Consider the following 25,906-nt stretch of genomic DNA (forward strand, 5'->3'; position numbering starts at 1 on the left):
CACGTAACACTAGGGATACAGTGTTACATTACGTATTACTTATCACATAACACTAGGGATACAGTGTTACATTACGTATTACTTATCACGTAACACTAGGGATACAGTGTTACATTACGTATTACTTATCACGTAACACTAGGGATACAGTGTTACATTACGTATTACTTATCACATAACATCAGGGATACAGTGTTACATTACGTATTACTTATCACGTAACACTAGGGATACAGTGTTACATTACGTATTACTTATCACGTAACACTAGGGATACAGTGTTACATTACGTATTACTTATCACGTAACATTAGGGATACAGTGTTACATTACGTATTACTTATCACATAACACTAGGGATACAGTGTTACATTACGTATTACTTATCACATAACACTAGGGATACAGTGTTACATTACGTATTACTTATCACGTAACACTAGGGATACAGTGTTACATTACGTATTACTTATCACGTAACACTAGGGATACAGTGTTACATTACGTATTACTTATCACGTAACACTAGGGATACAGTGTTACATTACGTATTACTTATCACGTAACACTAGGGATACAGTGTTACATTACGTATTACTTATCACGTAACACTAGGGATACAGTGTTACATTACGTATTACTTATCACGTAACACTAGGGATACAGTGTTACATTACGTATTACTTATCACGTAACACTAGGGATACAGTGTTACATTACGTATTACTTATCACGTAACACTAGGGATACAGTGTTACATTACGTATTACTTATCACATAACATTAGGGATACAGTGTTACATTACGTATTACTTATCACGTAACATCAGGGATACAGTGTTACATTACGTATTACTTATCACATAACACTAGGGATACAGTGTTACATTACGTATTACTTATCACGTAACACTAGGGATACAGGGTTACATTACGTATTACTTATCACGTAACACTAGGGATACAGTGTTACATTACGTATTACTTATCACATAACATCAGGGATACAGTGTTACATTACGTATTACTTATCACATAACACTAGGGATACAGTGTTACATTACGTATTACTTATCACATAACACTAGGGATACAGTGTTACATTACGTATTACTTATCACATAACATCAGGGATACAGTGTTACATTACGTATTACTTATCACATAACACTAGGGATACAGTGTTACATTACGTATTACTTATCACGTAACATCAGGGATACAGTGTTACATTACGTATTACTTATCACATAACACTAGGGATACAGGGTTACATTACGTATTACTTATCACATAACATCAGGGATACAGTGTTACATTACGTATTACTTATCACATAACATCAGGGATACAGTGTTACATTACGTATTACTTATCACATAACACTAGGGATACAGTGTTACATTACGTATTACTTATCTCAACACTAGGGATACAGTGTTACATTACGTATTACTTATCACGTAACACTAGGGATACAGTGTTACATTACGTATTACTTATCACATAACACTAGGGATACAGTGTTACATTACGTATTACTTATCACGTAACACTAGGGATACAGTGTTACATTACGTATTACTTATCACATAACATCAGGGATACAGTGTTACATTACGTATTACTTATCACGTAACACTAGGGATACAGTGTTACATTACGTATTACTTATCTCAACACTAGGGATACAGTGTTACATTACGTATTACTTATCTCAACACTAGGGATACAGTGTTACATTACGTATTACTTATCACATAACATTAGGGATACAGTGTTACATTACGTATTACTTATCACATAACACTAGGGATACAGTGTTACATTACGTATTACTTATCACGTAACATCAGGGATACAGTGTTACATTACGTATTACTTATCTCAACACTAGGGATACAGTGTTACATTACGTATTACTTATCTCAACACTAGGGATACAGTGTTACATTACGTATTACTTATCACATAACATTAGGGATACAGTGTTACATTACGTATTACTTATCACATAACATTAGGGATACAGTGTTACATTACGTATTACTTATCTCAACACTAGGGATACAGTGTTACATTACGTATTACTTATCACATAACATTAGGGATACAGTGTTACATTACGTATTACTTATCACGTAACACTAGGGATACAGTGTTACATTACGTATTACTTATCACATAACACTAGGGATACAGTGTTACATTACGTATTACTTATCACATAACACTAGGGATACAGTGTTACATTACGTATTACTTATCACGTAACACTAGGGATACAGTGTTACATTACGTATTACTTATCACATAACATCAGGGATACAGTGTTACATTACGTATTACTTATCACGTAACACTAGGGATACAGTGTTACATTACGTATTACTTATCACATAACACTAGGGATACAGTGTTACATTACGTATTACTTATCACGTAACACTAGGGATACAGTGTTACATTACGTATTACTTATCACGTAACACTAGGGATCAGTGTTACATTACGTATTACTTATCACTAACACTAGGGATACAGTGTTACATTACGTATTACTTATCACGTAACATAGGGATACAGTGTTACATTACGTATTACTTATCACATAACACTAGGGATACAGTGTTACATTACGTATTACTTATCACGTAACACTAGGGATACAGTGTTACATTACGTATTACTTATCACGTATCATTAGGGATACAGTGTTACATTACGTATTACTTATCACTAACACTAGGGATACAGTGTTACATTACGTATTACTTATCTCGTAACATAGGGATACAGTGTTACATTACGTATTACTTATCACGTAACATTAGGGATACAGTGTTACATTACGTATTACTTATCTCGTAACACTAGGGATACAGTGTTACATTACGTATTACTTATCACGTAACACTAGGGATACAGTGTTACATTACGTATTACTTATCACAACACTAGGGATACAGTGTTACATTACGTATTACTTATCACGTAACATCAGGGATACAGTGTTACATTACGTATTACTTATCACATAACACTAGGGATACAGTGTTACATTACGTATTACTTATCTCGAACACTAGGGATACAGTGTTACATTACGTATTACTTATCACATAACATCAGGGATACAGTGTTACATTACGTATTACTTATCACGTAACACTAGGGATACAGTGTTACATTACGTATTACTTATCACGTAACATCAGGGATACAGTGTTACATTACGTATTACTTATCACGTAACACTAGGGATACAGTGTTACATTACGTATTACTTATCTCAACACTAGGGATACAGTGTTACATTACGTATTACTTATCACATATAACATCAGGGATACAGTGTTACATTACGTATTACTTATCTCAACACTAGGGATACAGTGTTTACATTACGTATTACTTATCACAAACATTAGGGATACAGTGTTACATTACGTATTACTTATCACATAACATTAGGGATACAGTGTTACATTACGTATTACTTACTCGAACACTAGGGATACAGTGTTACATTACGTATTACTTATCACATAACATTAGGGATACAGTGTTACTACGTATCTATTACTTATCACGTAACACTGGGATACAGTGTTACAATTACGTATTACTTATCTCACACTAGGATACAGTGTTACATTCGTATTACTTATCACGTAAACACTAGGGATACAGGTGTTACATTACGTATTACTTATCACGTAACACTAGGGATACAGTGTTACATTACGTATTACTTATCACATAACACTAGGGATACAGTGTTACATTACGTATTACTTATCACGTAACATTACATCAGAATAAATTATAGGTAGAGGAAAGTTACGTCATTTCATTTCCAAAGTTAAATAATGCTAGTTATAAAGCTAATCTACCTAAATTAAAGGACCAGTTAACTGAAAAAAAAGTTATCCTCATATTTTGACAGATTGTGACAAATAGCAAACTAAGCAACGAGTCGAAATTCCTAAATCTCTAACTGCTCTCTAACGCGTGTAAATAGCGTTTGTATTATTTTGGCGATGACGTCATAAAGTCCCTCTTGCGCGCAGAGTAGCTCGTGAGACTGTATTTTACAGGTAAAAAATGGACATAATACAATCTTTTCCCCCGAATAACTCGAAAAGTAAGTAATTTAGGGTACATGTTGCTTCATAAGTTGTATATAAACATGGCCATTCTGCACAATTTGCACACATTCAAAAACCTTTAGGGCCTTCATAGCCCAATTAACCAGATACCCATAGTTTTGCATGATTTCTGGAACCGAAAATCAGTTTTTCGCCAATAACTGAAAAAGTAAGCACTTTAAGGCATATGTTTGTTCGTAAGTCATATATTAATATGCTAATTGCAGTTCTTTTGCATCCTGTCTGAAGACTCCATCACGATCATATCGAAAATGGGCTTAGCACCACGCCCAAAATGGTTTTTGGCGAATTTATCGAAAAGTAAGGATTTTAGGCCATGTGTTGCTCAATAACTCCTATATAAACATGCATTATATGCGGCTTCGTTCAAGCCTATTTTGAAGTCTCTACGACCTTCAGAAGCAAGGGGTCGGTTACGTTATTGGGTCAATATGGGCGTGGCCCTCCTGGGTTTTCTCCACGGTCAAAAAAATGTCTCCAAACGAAAATCGTTTAATCATAACTTCGGGAAGGTCTGTGCAAAGTTTCGTGAGTATTAGAACATTTGCAGGTTCATTTCCATAAATGTCCATAAATGACTGGACTACACAACTTTAGAGTTAACTTTAGAGAAACTCATAAGTCATTTATCTCAAATTAAGCTGTTAGTGTCCATGATCAACCTCTGGCGACAATGTTTTACGTGAAATGTAAAAATCAGGAGTAATATAAAAAAGGTATTTTTAGATTAAAGTGCTAGCTCATAGTTTTAGAATTGTATAGGGGGGGGTGTCATGTCCGTCTATGTCCGCCTATGTCCTGTCCTTTTTGGATTCTATTAGACAACGGACGTGTTTTTTGGGACATTGGCGGACACGGACGGACATTGGCGGACTCGGACGGACATTGGCGGACTCGGAAGGACATTGGCGGACTCGGACGGACATTGGCGGACCCGGACGGACATGGATGGACATTGGTGGACATTGGTGGACATTAGCGGACAAACATTTTGAGGAATGAAGAGTACTGAAGAGTACTGAGGAGGATGGCTGAGAAGGATGGCTGAGGAGGATGGCTGAGGAGGATGACTGAGGAGGATGACTGAGGAGGATGACTGAGAGGGAGGAGAAGGATCAGGAAGACCCAGGAGGAGTAGGAGGAGGAGGACCCAGAAGGAGGACCTAGGAGGAGGAGGAGGAGAACTGAGGAGGATGACTCAGGAGGAGGAGGACTCAGGAGGAGGACTGAGGAGGACTGAGAAGGAGGAGGACTGATGAGGATGGCTGAGGAGGATGGCTGAGGAGGATGACTGAGAGGGAGGAGGAGGAGGAAGAGGAGGAAGAGGAGGAAGAGGACTGAGGAGGAGGAGGAGAAGGACTGAGGAGGAGAAGGAGGACCCAGGAGGAGGAGGACCCAGGAGGAGGAGGACCCAGGAGGAGGAGGACCCAGGAGGAGGAGGACCCAGGAGGAGGACCCAGGAAAAGGCCCCAGGAGGAGGAGGAGGACCGGGGAGGAGGAGAACTGTTGAGGACTGATGAGGAGGACTGAGCTGAGGACGAGGAGGAAGAGTAGGAGGAGGACTGAGGAGGGGAGGAGGAAGAGGACTGGGGAGGATCAGGAAGACCCAGGAGGACCCAGGAGGAGGAGGAGGAGGAGGAACCAGGAGGAGGAGGAGGACTGAGGAGGACTGAGTAGGAGGACTGACGATGACTGAGAAGGAGGAGGACTGAGGAGTACTGAGGAGGATGGCTGAGGAGGATGGCTGGGGAGGATGGCTGAGGAGGATGACTGAGGAGGATGACTGAGAGGGAGGAGGACTCAGGAGGAGGACTCAGAAGGAAGAGGAGGAGGACTCAGGAGGAGGACTTAGGAGAAATGAGAAGGAGGACTGAGGAGAACTGAGGAGGAAGAGGAGGAGGACGACTGAATAGGAGGAGGAGAAGGAGGGGGTTTGGGAGAGAACTGGGGAGGAGGAGGACTGATGAGAAGGATGAGGAGGAGGACCCAGGAGGAGGAGGACTGAGGACCGAGGAGGAAGAGGAGGAGGATGAAGAGGAGGAGGAGGACCCAGGAGGAGGAGGACTGAGGAGGATGGCTGAGAAGGATGGCTGAGGAGGATGGCTGAGGAGGATGACTGAGGAGGATGACTGAGGAGGATGACTGAGAGGGAGGAGAAGGATCAGGAAGACCCAGGAGGAGTAGGAGGAGGAGGACCCAGAAGGAGGACCTAGGAGGAGGAGGAGGAGAACTGAGGAGGATGACTCAGGAGGAGGAGGACTCAGGAGGAGGACTGAGGAGGACTGAGAAGGAGGAGGACTGATGAGGATGGCTGAGGAGGATGGCTGAGGAGGATGACTGAGAGGGAGGAGGAGGAGGAAGAGGAGGAAGAGGAGGAAGAGGACTGAGGAGGAGGAGGAGAAGGACTGAGGAGGAGAAGGAGGACCCAGGAGGAGGAGGACCCAGGAGGAGGAGGACCCAGGAGGAGGAGGACCCAGGAGGAGGAGGACCCAGGAGGAGGACCCAGGAAAAGGCCCCAGGAGGAGGAGGAGGACCGGGGAGGAGGAGAACTGTTGAGGACTGATGAGGAGGACTGAGCTGAGGACGAGGAGGAAGAGTAGGAGGAGGACTGAGGAGGGGAGGAGGAAGAGGACTGGGGAGGATCAGGAAGACCCAGGAGGACCCAGGAGGAGGAGGAGGAGGAGGAACCAGGAGGAGGAGGAGGACTGAGGAGGACTGAGTAGGAGGACTGACGATGACTGAGAAGGAGGAGGACTGAGGAGTACTGAGGAGGATGGCTGAGGAGGATGGCTGGGGAGGATGGCTGAGGAGGATGACTGAGGAGGATGACTGAGAGGGAGGAGGACTCAGGAGGAGGACTCAGAAGGAAGAGGAGGAGGACTCAGGAGGAGGACTTAGGAGAAATGAGAAGGAGGACTGAGGAGAACTGAGGAGGAGGAGGAGGAGGAGGACTGAATAGGAGGAGGAGAAGGAGGGGGTTTGGGAGAGAACTGGGGAGGAGGAGGACTGATGAGAAGGATGAGGAGGAGGACCCAGGAGGAGGAGGACTGAGGACCGAGGAGGAAGAGGAGGAGGATGAAGAGGAGGAGGAGGACCCAGGAGGAGGAGGACTGAGGAAGAGGACTGAGGAGGACTGAGGAGGATGGCTGAGGAGGATGACTGAGAGGGAAGAGGAGGAGGAGGAGGAGGAGGACTGAGGAGGACTGAGAAGGAGGAGGACTGAATAGGAGGAGGAGGGGGACTGGGGGAGGACTGAGGAGGAGGATGGAGGACTGAGGAGAAGGATGAGGAGGAGGACTAAGGAGGACTGAGGACTGAGGAGGAAGAGGAGGAGGATGAAGAGGAGGTGGAGGACCCAGGAGGAGGACCCAGGAGGAGGACTCAGGAGGAGGAGGAGGACTGGGGAGGAGGAGGACTGATGAGGAGGACTGAGGACGAGGAGGAGGAGTAGGAGGAGGACTGAGGAGGGGAGGAGGAAGAGGACTGAGGAAGATCAGGAAGACCCAGGGGGAGGAGGAGGAAGAGTAGGAGGAGGAAGCATCTAAATGTTATTTCCATTTTTGTCCGTTTTTGTCCATTTTTGTCCGTTTTTGTCCGCTCTATTTTTTGTCCGTTTTGAAAATATAGGGTACCGAACGGACAAAAAACATGATCCCCCCTATAACAGCAAAAATTGAACATTTTATTTAGCAATTTAGGTGTCCATTAATGTCCGCCTATGTGCGCCTATGTCTGCCTATGTCCGTCTATGTCCGCCTATGTCCGCCTATGTCCGTCTATTTCCGCCTATGTCCGCCTATGTCCGCCTATGTCCTGTCCTTTTTGGATTCTATGAGACAAGCGGACATAGACGGACGTGACACCCCCCCCCCCCCCCCCCTGTATAGATTAACGTTGGTCATTTAGCCATCTATAAACAATCGATCGTGCCGTAATATATGGCCAGAGAATAATAGGGTCTTGGAAATTCTATAGTTGTTCAGTGGGTCGATCGACTGAACACGTTTGCACTTGGTATTTAAACTTACCAGTAGTTTATTTATGTTATGCACCGATGATAATGCAATTAGGATAACAACTAGGTAAGCCGGAAGTCTAATTCAAAACACACCTCACACCGTACACACCTCCAATCAGTAATTTTAATATTTGGTAGACCGGGTATTTTGGCGGGAATTCTGTTCCCACGGCACTGTTCTGATAGAAGATACTTCTACTAATGGTCCCAGAGGAACGGCCGTAAAGTAGCCAGACTTCTTGTCTCCTGTACTGGCAGACACTTGCAGATTAAAGTTAGAAATTTCGCTATGCTATAAATATAATTGCTCTCGGAATTGAACAAACTCCTACTTATCTGTATCCTTTCTAAATTCGTTAGAGTTTCATGGACTGGGGAAAAATAATCGGTACAGTCTCCCTGCTTGTGTAATTAAGCAATGAAAACAATCCAAAATTATCACATATGACATAATTTGTAGTAGCAGAAACTTTCTAACCGTACATTCACCCGCCACTGTTCAAGAACCTATATCACTGTTTAAAATCATGACGTGAGCACTCATGTACATCCAATCAGCTATTCCTTTAGTTAGGATGATAGCCAAAACTATAAGGATTTTGGAGAACTAGGGTAATAGTCATAATTCTAAAATTTGAGTGAGTTACACGTGTTTTATTGACGATGATAAACATTTGTAATGTAAATTACGCTATGCAAGCGCGCACTGAGGGACTTTATGACGTCACGAGGCCACAGCTTATTATTGCAATAACACGCGTTACACGTACGCTAGAGAGTTGGTTCTTTCGGCGATACGATTCTTTACCAGTTTGTCACAGCTAATTTAAATCTTAGCCAAATTGGAGACTACAAATTTTTCAGTTAACTGGTCCTTTAAGATAAGACTAACATTATTACAAAGTTAAATAATGCTAATTATAAAGCTAATCTACCTAAATTAAGATAAGTTAAATAATGCTAATTATAAAGCTAATCTACCTAAATTAAGATAAGTTAAATAATGCTAGTTATAAAGCTAATCTACCTAAATTAAGATAAGTTAAATAATGCTAATTATAAAGCTAATCTACCTAAATTAAGATAAGTTAAATAATGCTAGTTATAAAGCTAATCTACCTAAATTAAGATAAGTTAAATAATGCTAGTTATAAAGCTAATCTACCTAAATTAAGATAAGTTAAATAATGCTAGTTATAAAGCTAATCTACCTAAATTAAGATAAGTTAAATAATGCTAGTTATAAAGCTAATCTACCTAAATTAAGATAAGTTAAATAATGCTAATTATAAAGCTAATCTACCTAAATTAAGATAAGTTAAATAATGCTAGTTATAAAGCTAATCTACCTAAATTAAGATAAGTTAAATAATGCTAGTTATAAAGCTAATCTACCTAAATTAAGATAAGTTAAATAATGCTAATTATAAAGCTAATCTACCTAAATTAAGATAAGTTAAATAATGCTAATTATAAAGCTAATCTACCTAAATTAAGATAAGTTAAATAATGCTAGTTATAAAGCTAATCTACCTAAATTAAGATAAGTTAAATAATGCTAATTATAAAGCTAATCTACCTAAATTAAGATAAGTTAAATAATGCTAGTTATAAAGCTAATCTACCTAAATTAAGATAAGTTAAATAATGCTAGTTATAAAGCTAATCTACCTAAATTAAGATAAGTTAAATAATGCTAGTTATAAAGCTAATCTACCTAAATTAAGATAAGTTAAATAATGCTAGTTATAAAGCTAATCTACCTAAATTAAGATAAGTTAAATAATGCTAATTATAAAGCTAATCTACCTAAATTAAGATAAGTTAAATAATGCTAGTTATAAAGCTAATCTACCTAAATTAAGATAAGTTAAATAATGCTAGTTATAAAGCTAATCTACCTAAATTAAGATAAGTTAAATAATGCTAGTTATAAAGCTAATCTACCTAAATTAAGATAAGTTAAATAATGCTAATTATAAAGCTAATCTACCTAAATTAAGATAAGTTAAATAATGCTAGTTATAAAGCTAATCTACCTAAATTAAGATAAGTTAAATAATGCTAGTTATAAAGCTAATCTACCTAAATTAAGATAAGTTAAATAATGCTAATTATAAAGCTAATCTACCTAAATTAAGATAAGTTAAATAATGCTAATTATAAAGCTAATCTACCTAAATTAAGATAAGTTAAATAATGCTAGTTATAAAGCTAATCTACCTAAATTAAGATAAGTTAAATAATGCTAATTATAAAGCTAATCTACCTAAATTAAGATAAGTTAAATAATGCTAGTTATAAAGCTAATCTACCTAAATTAAGATAAGTTAAATAATGCTAGTTATAAAGCTAATCTACCTAAATTAAGATAAGTTAAATAATGCTAGTTATAAAGCTAATCTACCTAAATTAAGATAAGTTAAATAATGCTAGTTATAAAGCTAATCTACCTAAATTAAGATAAGTTAAATAATGCTAGTTATAAAGCTAATCTACCTAAATTAAGATAAGTTAAATAATGCTAGTTATAAAGCTAATCTACCTAAATTAAGATAAGTTAAATAATGCTAGTTATAAAGCTAATCTACCTAAATTAAGATAAGTTAAATAATGCTAGTTATAAAGCTAATCTACCTAAATTAAGATAAGTTAAATAATGCTAGTTATAAAGCTAATCTACCTAAATTAAGATAAGTTAAATAATGCTAGTTATAAAGCTAATCTACCTAAATTAAGATAAGTTAAATAATGCTAGTTATAAAGCTAATCTACCTAAATTAAGATAAGTTAAATAATGCTAGTTATAAAGCTAATCTACCTAAATTAAGATAAGTTAAATAATGCTAGTTATAAAGCTAATCTACCTAAATTAAGATAAGTTAAATAATGCTAGTTATAAAGCTAATCTACCTAAATTAAGATAAGTTAAATAATGCTAGTTATAAAGCTAATCTACCTAAATTAAGATAAGTTAAATAATGCTAGTTATAAAGCTAATCTACCTAAATTAAGATAAGTTAAATAATGCTAGTTATAAAGCTAATCTACCTAAATTAAGATAAGTTAAATAATGCTAGTTATAAAGCTAATCTACCTAAATTAAGATAAGTTAAATAATGCTAGTTATAAAGCTAATCTACCTAAATTAAGATAAGTTAAATAATGCTAGTTATAAAGCTAATCTACCTAAATTAAGATAAGTTAAATAATGCTAATTATAAAGCTAATCTACCTAAATTAAGATAAGTTAAATAATGCTAGTTATAAAGCTAATCTACCTAAATTAAGATAAGACTAACATTATTAGAAAGTGTAACATTATTATAGGTGGAGGAAAGGTAATGGTACGTCATTCCATTTCCAAAGTTAAATAATGCTAATTATAAAGCTAATCTACCTAAATTAAGATAACATTACTGTACTGTAATAAAGTAACTAACATTATTAGAAAGTGTAGCTCTGAGTGGAGCGTGGGTCAGCTGTGCGTTAGCGGGGTTCAAGGGAATAGTTCCCATGGTAACGGGGACGTTGACGTGCCAGAACTGCTTCGCTTTCTTCCCTTTCTTCTTGAACATCTTAACCTCGGCGAGGTAAAACACTTGAATACCTGGTGAGGTTAGAAAATCAGTATTTCAAACATTATTCCGCACATTTAAATACAATTTCACTTTAAACATTGAAAGACAGTTAGCTTAGTGAAAGTTGGTGGTGGTTTAGAAATGTGACTAACCTAGTCCTGATTTACCACTAGTTACCATGGTAACTAGTTACCATGGTAACTAGTGGTGTAGTGTTTAACTAACCTAGTCCTGATTTACCACTAGTTACCATGGTAACTAGTGGTGTAGTGTTTAACTAACCTAGTCCTGATTTACCACTAGTTACCATGGTAACTAGTGGTGTAGTGTTTAACTAACCTAGTCCTGATTTACCCTTCCACCTAATAGTGGGTGGAACTGAAGGAATCTGAAGACTAGCGTTGGGGAAGCGATGAGACTTAGCACCAGTTGGCACCGTGCCAATAGTACAGGTCTGTAGAACATCACTGAGGGAGTCAGTGTAAAGAGAGAGGTAGTTACCATAGAGAGATGGTTTTACTTGTACACTTAATTGCAGGACGAATTATGGCCTGCTATTCTATAAAACAATTATAACAATCTAAATTAATTAATTAACTGTAAATTCCCAAGAGAATATTATCAAATACCAGGCTGACAACGCTGCACTAAAGTTTTGTTAATATTATTATTTTACATAGATTTATTTGAGTCTTACCGTTTAGTCTGACCACTTTTGTTTTGTGGAGTATCGTTCATTTTAAACATGGACACCATAGTCAACATCATCTTAACAATGATACCAGGGGGGAAATCTTCAACCTGAGAAATAGTTGAAAATATAGAATCTCTACCTCTTGTGGGGTCGGGGGAGGGTAATATAGAATCTCTACCTCTTGTGGGGGGGGGGAGGGTAATATAGAATCTCTACCTCTTGTGGGGGGGGGGAGGGTAATATAGAATCTCTACCTCTTGTGGGGGGGGGAGGGTAATATAGAATCTCTACCTCTTGTGGGGGGGGAGGGTAATATAGAATCTCTACCTCTTGTGGGGGGGGGGAGGGTAATATAGAATCTCTACCTCTTGTGGGGTCGGGGGAGGGTAATATAGAATCTCTACCTCTTGTGGGGGGGGAGGGTAATATAGAATCTCTACCTCTTGTAGGGTCGGGGGAGGGTAATATAGAATCTCTACCTCTTGTGGGGTCGGGGGAGGGTAATATAGAATCTCTACCTCTTGTAGGGTCGGGGGAGGGTAATATAGAATCTCTACCTCTTGTGGGGTCGGGGGAAGGTAATATAGAATCTCTACCTCTTGTGGGGTCGGGGGAGGGTAATATAGAATCTCTACCTCTTGTGGGGTCGGGGGAGGGTAATATAGAATCTCTACCTCTTGTGGGGTCGGGGGAGGGTAATATAGAATCTCTACCTCTTGTGGGGTCGGGGGAGGGTAATATAGAATCTCTACCTCTTGTGGGGTCGGGGGAGGGTAATATAGAATCTCTACCTCTTGTAGGGTCGGGGGAGGGTAATATAGAATCTCTACCTCTTGTGGGGTCGGGGGAAGGTAATATAGAATCTCTACCTCTTGTGGGGTCGGGGGAGGTTAATATAGAATCTCTACCTCTTGTGGGGTCGGGGGAGGGTAATATAGAATCTCTACCTCTTGTGAGGTCGGGGGAGGGTAATATAGAATCTCTACCTCTTGTGGGGTCGGGGGAGGGTAATATAGAATCTCTACCTCTTGTAGGGTCGGGGGAGGGTAATATAGAATCTCTACCTCTTGTGGGGTCGGGGGAAGGTAATATAGAATCTCTACCTCTTGTGGGGTCGGGGGAGGGTAATATAGAATCTCTACCTCTTGTGGGGTCGGGGGAGGGTAATATAGAATCTCTACCTCTTGTGGGGGGGGGGAGGGTAATATAGAATCTCTACCTCTTGTGAGGTCGGGGGAGGGTAATATAGAATCTCTACCTCTTGTGGGGGGGGAGGGTAATATAGAATCTCTACCTCTTGTGGGGTCGGGGGAAGGTAATATAGAATCTCTACCTCTTGTGGGGTCGGGGGAGGGTAATATAGAATCTCTACCTCTTGTAGGGTCGGGGGAGGGTAATATAGAATCTCTACCTCTTGTGGGGTCGGGGGAAGGTAATATAGAATCTCTACCTCTTGTGGGGTCGGGGGAGGGTAATATAGAATCTCTACCTCTTGTGGGGTCGGGGGAGGGTAATATAGAATCTCTACCTCTTGTGGGGTCGGGGGAGGGTAATATAGAATCTCTACCTCTTGTGGGGTCGGGGGAGGGTAATATAGAATCTCTACCTCTTGTGGGGTCGGGGGAGGGTAATATAGAATCTCTACCTCTTGTGGGGTCGGGGGAGGGTAATATAGAATCTCTACCTCTTGTGGGGTCGGGGGAGGGTAATATAGAATCTCTACCTCTTGTGGGGTCGGGGGAGGGTAATATAGAATCTCTACCTCTTGTGAGGTCGGGGGAGGGTAATATAGAATCTCTACCTCTTGTGGGGTCGGGGGAGGGTAATATAGAATCTCTACCTCTTGTGGGGTCGGGGGAGGGTAATATAGAATCTCTACCTCTTGTGGGGTCGGGGGAGGGTAATATAGAATCTCTACCTCTTGTGGGGTCGGGGGAGGGTAATATAGAATCTCTACCTCTTGTGGGGTCGGGGGAGGGTAATATAGAATCTCTACCTCTTGTGGGGTCGGGGGAGGGTAATATAGAATCTCTACCTCTTGTGGGGGGGGAGGGTAATATAGAATCTCTACCTCTTGTGGGGTCGGGGGAGGGTAATATAGAATCTCTACCTCTTGTGGGGTCGGGGGAGGGTAATATAGAATCTCTACCTCTTGTGGGGTCGGGGGAGGGTAATATAGAATCTCTACCTTTTGTGGGGTCGGGGGAGGGTAATATAGAATCTCTACCTCTTGTGGGGTCGGGGGAAGGTAATATAGAATCTCTACCTCTTGTGGGGTCGGGGGAAGGTAATATAGAATCTCTACCTCTTGTGGGGGGGGAGGGTAATATAGAATCTCTACCTCTTGTGGGGTCGGGGGAGGGTAATATAGAATCTCTACCTCTTGTGGGGGGGGAGGGTAATATAGAATCTCTACCTCTTGTGGGGTCGGGGGAGGGTAATATAGAATCTCTACCTCTTGTGGGGTCGGGGGAGGGTAATATAGAATCTCTACCTCTTGTGGGGTCGGGGGAGGGTAATATAGAATCTCTACCTCTTGTGGGGGGGGGAGGGTAATATAGAATCTCTACCTCTTGTGGGGTCGGGGGAGGGTAATATAGAATCTCTACCTCTTGTGGGGTCGGGGGAGGGTAATATAGAATCTCTAACTCTTGTGGGGTCGGGGGAGGGTAATATAGAATCTCTACCTCTTGTGGGGTCGGGGGAAGGGTAATATAGAATCTCTACCTCTTGTGGGGTCGGGGGAGGGTAATATAGAATCTCTACCTCTTGTGGGGTCGGGGGAGGGTAATATAGAATCTCTACCTCTTGTGGGGTCGGGGGAAGGTAATATAGAATCTCTACCTCTTGTGGGGTCGGGGGAGGGTAATATAGAATCTCTACCTCTTGTGGGGTCGGGGGAGGGTAATATAGAATCTCTACCTCTTGTGGGGTCGGGGGAGGGTAATATAGAATCTCTACCTCTTGTGGGGTCGGGGGAGGGTAATATAGAATCTCTACCTCTTGTGGGGTCGGGGGAGGGTAATATAGAATCTCTACCTCTTGTGGGGTCGGGGGGGGTAATATAGAATCTCTACCTCTTGTGGGGTCGGGGGAGGGTAATATAGAATCTCTACCTCTTGTGGGGTCGGGGGAGGGTAATATAGAATCTCTACCTCTTGTGGGGGGGGGAGGGTAATATAGAATCTCTACCTCTTGTGGGGGGGGGGGGTAATATAGAATCTCTACCTCTTGTGGGGTCGGGGGAGGGTAATATAGAATCTCTACCTCTTGTGGGGTCGGGGGAGGGTAATATAGAATCTCTACCTCTTGTGGGGGGGGAGGGTAATATAGAATCTCTACCTCTTGTGGGGTCGGGGGAGGGTAATATAGAATCTCTACCTCTTGTGGGGTCGGGGGAGGGTAATATAGAATCTCTACCTCTTGTGGGGTCGGGGGAGGGTAATATAGAATCTCTACCTTTTGTGGGGTCGGGGGAGGGTAATATAGAATCTCTACCTCTTGTGGGGTCGGGGGAAGGTAATATAGAATCTCTACCTCTTGTGGGGTCGGGGGAAGGTAATATAGAATCTCTACCTCTTGTGGGGGGGGGAGGGTAATATAGAATCTCTACCTCTTGTGGGGTCGGGGGAGGGTAATATAGAATCTCTACCTCTTGTGGGGGGGGAGGGTAATATAGAATCTCTACCTCTTGTGGGGTCGGGGGAGGGTAATATAGAATCTCTACCTCTTGTGGGGTCGGGGGAGGGTAATATAGAATCTCTACCTCTTGTGGGGTCGGGGGAGGGTAATATAGAATCTCTACCTCTTGTGGGGGGGGGAGGGTAATATAGAATCTCTACCTCTTGTGGGGTCGGGGGAGGGTAATATAGAATCTCTACCTCTTGTGGGGTCGGGGGAGGGTAATATAGAATCTCTAACTCTTGTGGGGTCGGGGGAGGGTAATATAGAATCTCTACCTCTTGTGGGGTCGGGGGAAGGTAATATAGAATCTCTACCTCTTGTGGGGTCGGGGGAGGGTAATATAGAATCTCTACCTCTTGTGGGGTCGGGGGAGGGTAATATAGAATCTCTACCTCTTGTGGGGTCGGGGGAAGGTAATATAGAATCTCTACCTCTTGTGGGGTCGGGGGAGGGTAATATAGAATCTCTACCTCTTGTGGGGTCGGGGGAGGGTAATATAGAATCTCTACCTCTTGTGGGGTCGGGGGAGGGTAATATAGAATCTCTACCTCTTGTGGGGTCGGGGGAGGGTAATATAGAATCTCTACCTCTTGTGGGGTCGGGGGAGGGTAATATAGAATCTCTACCTCTTGTGGGGTCGGGGGGGGGGTAATATAGAATCTCTACCTCTTGTGGGGTCGGGGGAGGGTAATATAGAATCTCTACCTCTTGTGGGGTCGGGGGAGGGTAATATAGAATCTCTACCTCTTGTGGGGGGGGGGAGGGTAATATAGAATCTCTACCTCTTGTGGGGGGGGGGGGGGTAATATAGAATCTCTACCTCTTGTGGGGTCGGGGGAGGGTAATATAGAATCTCTACCTCTTGTGGGGTCGGGGGAGGGTAATATAGAATCTCTACCTCTTGTGGGGTCGGGGGAAGGGGGTAACGTCCGCAGTTTACTGTACACTACGGGGGGTCGGGGGAGGGTAAGGGGGTAATGTTTACTGTACAGCATTTAACACAAGACATTAGTCGATATTATTTGCATGTGGTAATTCGTTATAAAATATACACCGTGTAGCTAATTATCTATACACATAATAATATGTAGTAATTTATACGAATGCTGTGTAAGTGTTGTGTAAGTGTTGTGTAAGTGCTGTATGTAAGTGCCGTGTAAGTGCCGTGTAAGTGCTGTGTAAGTGCTGTGTAAGTGCTGCATGTAAGTGCTGTGTAAGTGCTGTGTAAGTGCTGTGTAAGTGTTGTGTAAGTGCTGTGTAAGTGCTGTGTAAGTGCTGTGTAAGTGCTGTGTAAGTGTTGTGTAAGTGTTCTGTAAGTGCTGTGTAAGTGCTGTGTAAGTGCTGTGTAAGTGCTGTGTAAGTGCTGTGTAAGTGCTGTGTAAGTGCTGTGTAAGTGCTGTGTAAGTGCTGTGTAAGTGCTGTGTAAGTGCTGTGTAAGTGCTGTGTAAGTGCTGTGTAAGTGCTGTGTAAGTGCTGTGTAAGTGCTGTGTAAGTGCCGTGTAAGTGCTGTGTAAGTGCTGTGTAAGTGTTGTGTAAGTGCTGTGTAAAGGTGTAAGTGCTGTGTAAGTGCTGTGTAAGTGTTGTGTAAGTGCTGTGTAAGTGCTGTGTAAGTGTTGTGTAAGTGCTGTGTAAGTACATTGTGTAAGTGCTGTGTAAGTGCTCATGCTGTGTAAGTGTTGTGTAAGTGTTGTGTAAGTGCTGTGTAAGTGCTGTGTAAGTGCTGTGTAAGTGTTGTGTAAGTGCTGTGTAAGTGCTGTGTAAGTGCTGTGTAAGTGCTGTGTAAGTGCTGTGTAAGCGCTGTGTAAGTGCTGTGTAAGTGCTGTGTAAGTGCTGTGTAAGTGCTGTGTAAGTGTTGTGTAAGTGCTGTGTAAAGGTGTAAGTGCTGTGTAAGTGTTGTGTAAGTGCTGTGTAAGTGCTGTGTAAGTGTTGTGTAAGTGCTGTGTAAGTGCTGTGTAAGTGCTGTGTAAGTACATTGTGTAAGTGCTGTGTAAGTGCTCATGCTGTGTAAGTGTTGTGTAAGTGCTGTGTAAGTGCTGTGTAAGTGCTGTGTAAGTGCTGTGTAAGTACATTGTGTAAGTGCTGTGTAAGTGCTCATGCTGTGTAAGTGCTGTGTAAGTGCTGTGTAAGTGCTGTGTAAGTGCTGTGTAAGTGCTGTGTAAGTGCTCATGCTGTGTAAGTGGTGTAAGTGTAAGTGCTGTGTAAGTGCTGTGTAAGTGCTGTGTAAGTGTAAGTGCTGTGTAAGTGCTGTGTAAGTGATGTGTAAGTGCTGTGTAAGTGCTGTGTAAGTTTAGTAACCTTGAGGCTGACGATAACGTTCTCCCCAGGACAGTACCCCCTCCTATCCAGCTGAAGAGTAATGTAACTCCTTTTAGCTGGGGAACAGCAGCCCCCTTTCTGTAACTTCTCACTCTGTCCAACTTGGGGTGCCTGCAATGTTTATATAGTTAATGAGCACTTCTCTCAACTCAAACAAACAATTGAAGTCAGTAACCTTGGTGGGCAGCAAATTGCATTTAGATAACAGCTCTGAATACATAGTACATATTATATAAGCAATATTAGATGCAGATTGTTGCAACAATCCCTCAAACCATACACTGAGTACTGTATAGTATATAAGATAGTAACGTACACTAAGGAGTGGATTGTTGCAGTCAACACACTGGTTACTGGTAACACACTGGTTACTGAGTACTATAAGATAGTACTGTATAGTATTATATAAGATAGTAACGTACACTAAGGAGTGGATTGTTGCAGTCAACATACTGGTTACTGAGTACTGTATAGTATTATATAAGATAGTAACGTACACTAAGGAGTGGATTGTTGCAGTCAACATACTGGTTACTAGTAACCCACTGGCTACTGAGTACTGTAAGATAGTACTGTATAGTATATAAGATAGTAACGTACACTAAGGAGTGGATTGTTGCAGTCAACATACTGGTTACTGGTAACACACTGGTTACTGAATACTGTAAGATAGTAAGTATAGTATATAAGATAGTAACGTACACTGAGTACTGTAAGATAGTACTGTATAGTATATAAGATAGTAACGTACACTAAGGAGTGGATTGTTGCAGTCAACATACTGGTTACTGGTAACACACTGGTTACTGAGTACTATAAGATAGTACTGTATAGTATTATATAAGATAGTAACGTACACTAAGGAGTGGATTGTTGCAGTCAACATACTGGTTACTGAGTACTGTATAGTATTATATAAGATAGTAACGTACACTAAGGAGTGGATTGTTGCAGTCAACATACTGGTTACTAGTAACCCACTGGCTACTGAGTACTGTAAGATAGTACTGTATAGTATATAAGATAGTAACGTACACTAAGGAGTGGATTGTTGCAGTCAACATACTGGTTACTGGTAACACACTGGTTACTGAATACTGTAAGATAGTAAGTATAGTATATAAGATAGTAACGTACACTGAGTACTGTAAGATAGTACTGTATAGTATATAAGATAGTAACGTACACTAAGGAGTGGATTGTTGCAGTCAACATACTGGTTACTGGTAACACACTGGTTACTGAGTACTATAAGATAGTACTGTATAGTATTATATAAGATAGTAACGTACACTAAGGAGTGGATTGTTGCAGTCAACATACTGGTTACTGAGTACTGTATAGTATTATATAAGATAGTAACGTACACTAAGGAGTGGATTGTTGCAGTCAACATACTGGTTACTAGTAACCCACTGGCTACTGAGTACTGTAAGATAGTACTGTATAGTATATAAGATAGTAACGTACACTAAGGAGTGGATTGTTGCAGTCAACATACTGGTTACTGGTAACACACTGGTTACTGAATACTGTAAGATAGTAAGTATAGTATATAAGATAGTAACGTACACTGAGTACTGTAAGATAGTACTGTATAGTATTATATAAGATAGTAACGTACACTAAGGAGTGGATTGTTGCAGTCAACATACTGGTTACTGGTAACACACTGGTTACTGAATACTGTAAGATAGTAAGTATAGTATATAAGATAGTAACGTACACTGAGTACTGTAAGATAGTACTGTATAGTATTATATAAGATAGTAACGTACACTAAGGAGTGGATTGTTGCAGTCAACATACTGGTTACTGGTAACACACTGGTTACTGAATACTGTAAGATAGTAAGTATAGTATATAAGATAGTAACGTACACTGAGTACTGTAAGATAGTACTGTATAGTATTATATAAGATAGTAACGTACACTAAGGAGTGGATTGTTGCAGTCAACATACTGGTTACTGGTAACACACTGGTTACTGAGTACTGTAAGATAGTAAGTATAGTATATAAGATAGTAACGTACACTAAGGAGTGGATTGTTGCAGTCAACATACTGGTTACTGGTAACACACTGGTTACTTACACTAAGGAGTGGATTGTTGCAGTCAACATACTCCCACACCGAGAACATCTTCCTGGTTGTGATCTGGTCTTTCCAGGGTCGGTCAATAGCCCCGACCAGAGAGTACCTGTAGTGGGATTATCATATTAGACATAATAAAATACACTTTCCAGGGTCGGTCTATAGCCCCGACCAGAGAGTACCTGTAGTGGGATTATCATATTAGACATAATAATATACACTATAGACCCGACCAGGGAGTACCTGTAGTGGGAGTATCACATTAGACATAATAATATACACTTTCCAGGGTCGGTCTATAGCCCCGACCAGGGAGTACCTGTAGTGGGATTATCACATTAGACATAATAATATACACTTTCCAGGGTCGGTCTATAGACCCGACCAGGGAGTACCTGTAGTGGGATTATCACATTAGACATAATAATATACACTTTCCAGGGTCGGTCAATAGCCCCGACCAGGGAGTACCTGTAGTGGGATTATCACATTAGACATAATAATATACACAATAGCCCCGACCAGGGAGTACCTGTAGTGGGATTATCATATTAGACATAATAATATACACTATAGACCCGACCAGGGAGTACCTGTAGTGGCATTATCATATTAGACATAATAATATACACTATAGACCCGACCAGGGAGTACCTGTAGTGGGATTATCATATTAGACATAATAAAATACACTATAGACCCGACCAGGGAGTACCTGTAGTGGGATTATCACATTAGACATAATAAAATACACTATAGCCCCGACCAGGGAGTACCTGTAGTGGGATTATCACATTAGACATAATAAAATACACTTTCCAGGGTCGGTCTATAGACCCGACCAGGGAGTACCTGTAGTGGGAGTATCACATTAGACATAATAAAATACACTTTCCAGGGTCGGTCTATAGCCCCGACCAGGGAGTACCTGTAGTGGGATTATCATATTAGTATAGACCAGACCAGGGAGTACCTGTAGTGGGATTATCACATTAGTATAGACCCGACCAGGGAGTACCTGTAGTGGGATTATCACATTAGACATAATAAAATACACTTTCCAGGGTCGGTCTATAGCCCCGACCAGGGAGTACCTGTAGTGGGATTATCATATTAGACATAATAATATACACTATAGACCCGACCAGGGAGTACCTGTAGTGGGATTATCACATTAGACATAATAAAATACACTATAGCCCCGACCAGGGAGTACCTGTAGTGGGATTATCACATTACACATAATAAAATACACTTTCCAGGGTCGGTCTATAGACCCGACCAGGGAGTACCTGTAGTGGGAGTATCACATTAGACATAATAAAATACACTTTCCAGGGTCGGTCTATAGCCCCGACCAGGGAGTACCTGTAGTGGGATTATCATATTAGTATAGACCAGACCAGGGAGTACCTGTAGTGGGATTATCACATTAGTATAGACCCGACCAGGGAGTACCTGTAGTGGGATTATCACATTAGACATAATAAAATACACTTTCCAGGGTCGGTCTATAGCCCCGACCAGGGAGTACCTGTAGTGGGATTATCATATTAGACATAATAAAATACACTTTCCAGGGTCGGTCTATAGCCCCGACCAGGGAGTACCTGTAGTGGGATTATCATATTAGACATAATAAAATACACTTTCCAGGGTCGGTCTATAGACCCGACCAGGGAGTACCTGTAGTGGGATTATCACATTAGACATAATAATATACACTTTCCAGGGTCGGTCTATAGACCCGACCAGGGAGTACCTGTAGTGGGATTATCACATTAGACATAATAATATACACTTTCCAGGGTCGGTCAATAGCCCCGACCAGAGAGTACCTGTAGTGGGATTATCACATTAGACATAATAATATACACTTTCCAGGGTCGGTCTATAGACCCGACCAGGGAGTACCTGTAGTGGGATTATCACATTAGACATAATAATATACACTTTCCAGGGTCGGTCTATAGACCCGACCAGAGAGTACCTGTAGTGGGATTATCACATTAGACATAATAAAATACACTTTCCAGGGTCGGTCTATAGACCCGACCAGGGAGTACCTGTAGTGGGATTATCACATTACACATAATAAAATACACTTTCCAGGGTCGGTCTATAGACCCGACCAGGGAGTACCTGTAGTGGGATTATAACATTAGACATAATAAAATACACTTTCCAGGGTCGGTCAATAGCCCCGACCAGGGAGTACCTGTAGTGGGATTATCACATTAGACATAATAAAATACACTATAGACCCGACCAGAGAGTACCTGTAGTGGGATTATCACATTAGACATAATAATACATTAGAATTATAATAAAAACACATTTTTCTATCAGACTAATAAGATGAATGGTTCAACAAACAACAACTGATAAATTGTACCATCACATGTACCCAGGTACACTGTACTCTTAAACACTGACCTAATAAAACCGTATTCTCCTTCAAAAGAAGTGGGCAGGTTTTCTGGTGGGATTTGAAATCTAAACTGATGGACATGCTCTCCCATACTGATGGTAGCTGAAACATTGAAGAACTATAAGTCACAACAAGTTTACTTGACATATTCAAGATTGTGTTTTAGGTATATACAAGAATTGCGCCCGTTGTTTCGTTTTCCTCCTAGTAAAATAAGAACTCTGATGTCTACCTGGCCCATAGATGACTTGGGTCTGGACTGGCAATACAAACTCTCGCTTTTTTACTTGTCCACCTTTCTTTAAACAGTATCCAGCCTCTCCTGAGCAAACATTTGTATTATTACAAAAATTTACAACATAAAACTATAGAAACACATGCTTATAGAAACATGATAACATTGTTACTGCTTTAATTAATGATAAAAACAAAGAACAGAGTAAGCAATTCAAAGAAGATTTAAGGCACACATGATGTTTTCACATACCAATTAATCGGATGTTGAACGATTTGATCTTGAGGGCCTCATTGACGACGAGTTTACAGTCACCGCTGACCCATTGTCCAGGATAGAATACTGCTTTGTTGCCCGTCAATTCAAAGTTGAAAGCTTTAACTTTACCCATAAACTGGGCCCATTAATAACTTACCTACAGTTATTTATCTGCAGATTAATATTTTTAATAAAACAGTCAACAAATAAGAAAACAAATAATGTTGACCGCACAGTCAAACAATAGCAATAGCATATAAGATGCAGCAAATGCAGATATGTATTTTTATTATTCAGACCAGTGCCGAAGGTGATGCAAATAATTACTGTTTCAACCAAAACTTATTCAACTATTTATTTATATAAAAATCGTCTAAACCATGTGTTTCATAACATACGAGAGAGCAGCAGAAATGAAGTTTTGTTAAACCCTGCAATTGTTTGTAACCTCGATTATGGAGCTTCTGAAGCTCCATAATCGAGGTTTTTAACAAATCAATGACACAACTGGAGGCTTGTCCAAAGAATGTAAACGATTTGTAAATAGATTAGCAGACCTCATTGCCAGGAAAAGGAAAGAGAGGTATTGCGATGTGGTAAGACATGTGAGGACAAGAATACGATTTGCAATGTTAAGAACCACACTCATTGCTCTACGAGGGTACAGAGGGAAAAAATTGACAGCAAATATGAGAAACCACTATCAGAAGTCTCTTATAACCTCATCCCTGCCCCTATGATGGAGTAGATGTGTATATATTTGATTTTTGATATTTCATATTATATAATATTAACCAGCAGATTGTACCGCAAGCCGCAACAAAAGGATATTACCCTGCACAACAACTCTTGCCATCCTGAGTCTGTTAAGATTAATACAGTGAAGAACCTATATAGCGAGGCTTGCCGTATCTCATCTGGCCCAGCGGAAAAGGAGCACTCTCTCAGACTCCTTGATGATCTATTACAGAAAAACGGTTACCAGAACCCAAGACGTTATTGTAACAGTAGTAATTCTAACAGGCGTCAGAGTGTTGAGGATGATTCCAGGACAGTTCTTAATTTAGATTTTATTTCGGACAGTACTAGCAATAAGATTAGAAATTATGTAAAGCAGAACAATTTACCTATTAAAGTAAACTTTAAACCTACTTCGAAATTGAGAAATATTTTATGTAGTAACAGACCGTATGATAAACGTGTGTGCAGTATTAATTCATGTAAAATTTGTCCTTTGATAGTTTGTAATAAAGATTGTGAAGTGAAGAATGTTGTATATAAGATTAAGTGTAAATTATGTGACCAGCTGTACGTTGGAGAAACCAGTAGGAAAGTACATGCTCGTGTAGGAGAACACTTACGTTACGCTACCTACCCTGCTACCCCTTCTAATGTTAGTCAAGCTTTTGCCATACATTATTCGAGCTGTCATGAGGGGTTAAATCCCAGTTTAGAGGTAGATATTTTAAGAATTGAACCCAATACTGTCAGAAGAAAGATTTTCGAAGCGATGTTTATTATTAATCTGAACCCTACAATTAACAAGAGAGAAGAACTGGATACTATTAAACGTTTTATCATAGCTAGTACTGAAGAATTTTAGATATTTTAGTTTCATTCCCTTTTTATTGCATACAGTTTAAGTTTTCTAGCAGTAGTAAGTTTTAATGGTTTTTCACATCTCGCTCACAATCAGTAACCACTCACTATATTTTCACTCACATTGTGTATACACCATCTCACATGTATTGTATCTTTTACCTTATCATCTGTTATCACTTACATCTTATCATCTGTTATCACTGTACATGTCATTCCATCACACGATCACAATCACGTACTTGCTGTTTAGTGGATGTTTTAAGTTTATTGAATAGCAGATCGAGTAGTGTTGTATATATATAGATTTTGATTCTAATTTTAGTTGAGTATTTGAACAATTTGTTGTCGTTTAGCCATTTTTGATTAATAAATTTTATGAGACAGTTTTCTCACATATTTACCAATTTTGTCAGCATGAATAAGAAGTTGTTACTTTGAAACGTCGTTTATCCTAACAGTGCAATATCATTTGTCGCAAATCAGAATAATCAGAAACTATTTGGAAAACCCAAAAACTGTCTAATATTGGTAGCAGTGGACAATTTCCGTTACCTCTGTATTGTGCTCTGCCAATTGCAACACTGGAATTAATTTATTGTATATATACTGTTTGACACTCTTTTTCATAGTTGTGACAAAAAAAATCAATGACAAAATATTTGCCAAACACAGGTTTTAGATAAATAAAGCACAGTACATAGAAGTTCGGACTGCGGTATAGAGGGGTTATGATCTACAGTAAAACCTTGATACAGTGATACCCTGATTTACCACTGTGTTTGAGAGAAAGAGAAAAGCCACAGTATATATACGTATATTGG

At 40.4% G+C, this 25,906-nt stretch overlaps 1 protein-coding gene across 2 annotated transcripts in view; it reads right to left on the reverse strand.

The window, feature by feature from the left end:
• The window catches only part of LOC134819502 (arrestin domain-containing protein 2-like), a 57,209-nt gene extending 33,534 nt beyond the window's left edge, over positions 1-23,675 (reverse strand). The window contains exons 1-8 of one of the 2 annotated variants that reach the window (XR_010160779.1): positions 23,478-23,650; positions 23,223-23,312; positions 22,996-23,092; positions 20,560-20,665; positions 18,445-18,576; positions 12,469-12,572; positions 12,111-12,238; positions 11,634-11,800 (exon numbers count right to left, since the gene is read on the reverse strand). Coding sequence is in view for 1 of the 2 variants with exons in the window: in XM_063829462.1 (XP_063685532.1) it covers positions 11,634-11,800; positions 12,111-12,238; positions 12,469-12,572; positions 18,445-18,576; positions 20,560-20,665; positions 22,996-23,092; positions 23,223-23,312; positions 23,478-23,616 (963 nt within the window). In the remaining variant the exon portion in view is untranslated. Of the gene's footprint in view, positions 1-11,633; positions 11,801-12,110; positions 12,239-12,468; positions 12,573-18,444; positions 18,577-20,559; positions 20,666-22,995; positions 23,093-23,222; positions 23,313-23,477 lie in introns of both variants that reach the window. The other variant, XM_063829462.1, reaches the window with a different exon arrangement.
• Positions 23,676-25,906: the final 2,231 nt, after the last annotated feature.

The sequence above is a fragment of the Bolinopsis microptera genome, chromosome 8, assembly GCF_026151205.1.
Source record: "Bolinopsis microptera isolate Bmic1 chromosome 8, MBARI_Bmic_1.0, whole genome shotgun sequence".
NCBI lineage: Eukaryota > Metazoa > Ctenophora > Tentaculata > Lobata > Bolinopsidae > Bolinopsis > Bolinopsis microptera.